At 45.1% G+C, this 2,827-nt stretch overlaps 1 protein-coding gene across 1 annotated transcript; it reads left to right on the top strand.

The window, feature by feature from the left end:
* Positions 1 to 239: 239 nt before the first annotated feature.
* On the top strand, positions 240 to 1,306 carry LOC128060432 (mitochondrial carrier homolog 2-like). The gene has a single exon (XM_052652835.1). The coding sequence runs from the start codon at positions 287 to 289 to the stop codon at positions 1,196 to 1,198; it is 912 nt and encodes a 303-aa protein (XP_052508795.1). The 5' UTR covers positions 240 to 286; the 3' UTR covers positions 1,199 to 1,306.
* Positions 1,307 to 2,827: the final 1,521 nt, after the last annotated feature.

The raw sequence follows: 2,827 nt of genomic DNA, 5'->3' as shown, positions 1-2,827 counted from the left end.
ACATCAAGCCTGTATATTGTCACCCTGCTTATTTAACTTATATGCAGAGTACATCACGCGAAATGCTGGGCTGGATGAAGCACAAGTTGGAATCAAGATTGCCAGGAGAAATATCAACAACCTCAGATATGCAGATGACACTATCTTTACGGAAGAAAGAGAAGAACTAAAGAGCCTCCTGATGAAAGTGAAAGAGGAGAGTGAAAAAGTTGGCTTAAAACTCAACATATAGGACCGGCTCGGTCGCTTGGTGGCTCGGTCTGTCTGTCCGTCCGTGGGTGCCATCATGGCGGACGCGGCCAGTCAGGTGCTCCTGGGCTCCGGTCTCACCATCCTGTCCCAGCCGCTCATGTACGTGAAGGTGCTCATCCAGGTGGGATATGAGCCTCTTGCTCCAACAGTGGGACGAAATATTTTTGGGCGGCAAGTCTGTCAACTTCCTGGTCTCTTTTGTTATGCTCAGCACATTGCGAGCATTGATGGGAAGCGTGGATTGTTCACAGGCTTAACGCCAAGACTGTGTTCAGGCGTCCTTGGAACTGTGGTCCATGGTAAAGTTTTACAGCATTACCAGGAGTGTGACAAGGCTGAGGAGTCAGGATCTGGAAATGTACAGAAAGAAGTTTCATCTTCCTTTGACCGGGTTATCAAGGAGATGACTCGGGAGATAATGGCCCGTTCTGCTGCTACCCTCATCACACACCCCTTCCACGTGATCACTCTGAGATCTATGGTACAATTCATTGGCAGAGAATCCAAGTACTGTGGACTTTGTGACTCCATAGCAACAATCTATCGGGAAGAGGGCATCCTAGGATTTTTTGCGGGTCTTATTCCTCACCTCCTCGGCGACATCATTTCCTTGTGGCTGTGTAACTCGCTGGCCTACCTCATCAATACCTATGCACTGGACAGTGGGGTTTACACCATGAATGAAATGAAGAGTTATTCCCAAGCTGTCACAGGATTTTTTGGCAGCATGTTGACCTATCCCTTTGTGCTTGTCTCTAATCTTATGGCTGTCAACAACTGTGGGCTTGCTGGTGGATGCCCTCCCTACGCCCCAGTATATTCTTCTTGGATAGATTGCTGGTGCATGCTACAGAAAGAGGGAAATATGAGGCGAGGAAATAGCTTATTTTTCCGGAAGGTCCCCTTTGGGAAGACTTACTGTTGTGACCTGAGAATGTTCATTTGAAGATGTGGGGCAGGGACAGTGACATTTCTATAGTCCCAGATGCACAGAATTATGGGAGAGAATGTTGATTTCTATACAGTGTGGCACGCTTTTTTAAATAATCATTTAATCTTGGGAAAATGGAAAAAAAAAAACTGAACATATAGATAATTAAGATCATGGCATCTGGTCCCATCACTCCAAGGCAAATAGCTGGGGAAACAATGGATACAGTGAGAGACTTTTATTTTCTTGGGCTCCAAAATCACTGCAGATGGTGACTGAAGCCATGAAATTAAAAGGTGCTTGCTCCTTGAAAGAAAAGTTATGACCAACCTAGACAGTATATTAAAAAGCAGAGAGAAGGGGGAGGGGAATGGCAAAAATAAATAAATAAATAAAAATAAAAAGCAGAGACATTACTTTGCCGACAAAGGTCTGTCTAGTCAAAGCTATGGTTTTTCCAGTAGTCATGTATGAATGGGAGATTTGAACTATAAAGAATTCTGAGTGATCACCAATTGATGTTTTTGAACTATGATGTTGGAGAAGACTCTTGAGAGTCCCTTGAACTCTTAGACTGCAAGGAGATCAAACCAGTCCATCCTAAAGGAAATCAGTCCTGAATATTCACTGGAAGGACTGATGCTAAAGCTGAAACTCCAATACTTTGGCCACCTGATGTGAAGAACTGACTCACTGAAAAAGACCCTGATGCTGGGAAAGATTGAAGGCAGGAAGAGAAGGGGATGACAGAGGATAAGATGGTTGGATGGCATCACTGACTTGATGGACATGAGTCTGAGCAATTTCTGGGAGTTGGTGATGGACAAGGAAGCCTGGCGTGCTGCAGTCCATGGGGTCACCAAGAGTCGGACACGACTAAGCAACTAAACTGAACTGAACTACTTAGGGAAGAGGAGTTATCTAATCCATCATGTATTCCCTCATGAGGCACAATGACTCAACAATAAATATGAAGTAAATGAATGAATGAATGAATGAGCATGACCAATCATCCCTTTCACACTCAATTACTAATCACTTTAATAACTGACAGAAAAATTATTGCTTACAGGGTCTTGATATCAACCAGCCTGCATGTTCCTTCTGGATTGAAATCAAATTCTAAATATAAATTGAGTTTCATTCTTGAAAGGCGCTGTGAAATTTTACTGAACAACTGCTGTTATCCAAATTCTCTCCCACCTACTACCCCCACTGTTCTGCTGGCTTTGTCTCCTCCAGCAGCAGCCACCCCCACAACAGCGGTTTGGGGATAAAACTGGGATGCCAAGGACTGGTACCTTCACCACACTCAGTTTTTACCGGTTCCCCTTCATCGTGTCCACCACTCCTTTGCCTCCCATCCAGCTGAGAGGCACCAGGCCATGGGGTCTGACTGTGCCAGCCACCTGCTCTGCTATGGGAAGACTCAGTCTACTACTAACTTCTCCATCCCTGGACTTCACTCCTGGCAGGATCAAGAGTGAATCATTCTTTCCTCACTCATTGTGGGCCTGCTCCATGCCAGGCTTTGTGAGAAACATGACTCCAGGAGTTCACAGACAAAGAGGAAGAGCAGAAAAGAACTAGACAACTATGAAGCAGTGTGTGAGACGGCAGGCCCCAGAAGAACACTTGGAGAAG

Source organism: Budorcas taxicolor, chromosome 15, assembly GCF_023091745.1.
Source record: "Budorcas taxicolor isolate Tak-1 chromosome 15, Takin1.1, whole genome shotgun sequence".
NCBI lineage: Eukaryota > Metazoa > Chordata > Mammalia > Artiodactyla > Bovidae > Budorcas > Budorcas taxicolor.
The sequence above is the reverse complement of the archived record's forward strand: the minus strand, read 5'-3'. Positions and strand labels throughout refer to the sequence as shown.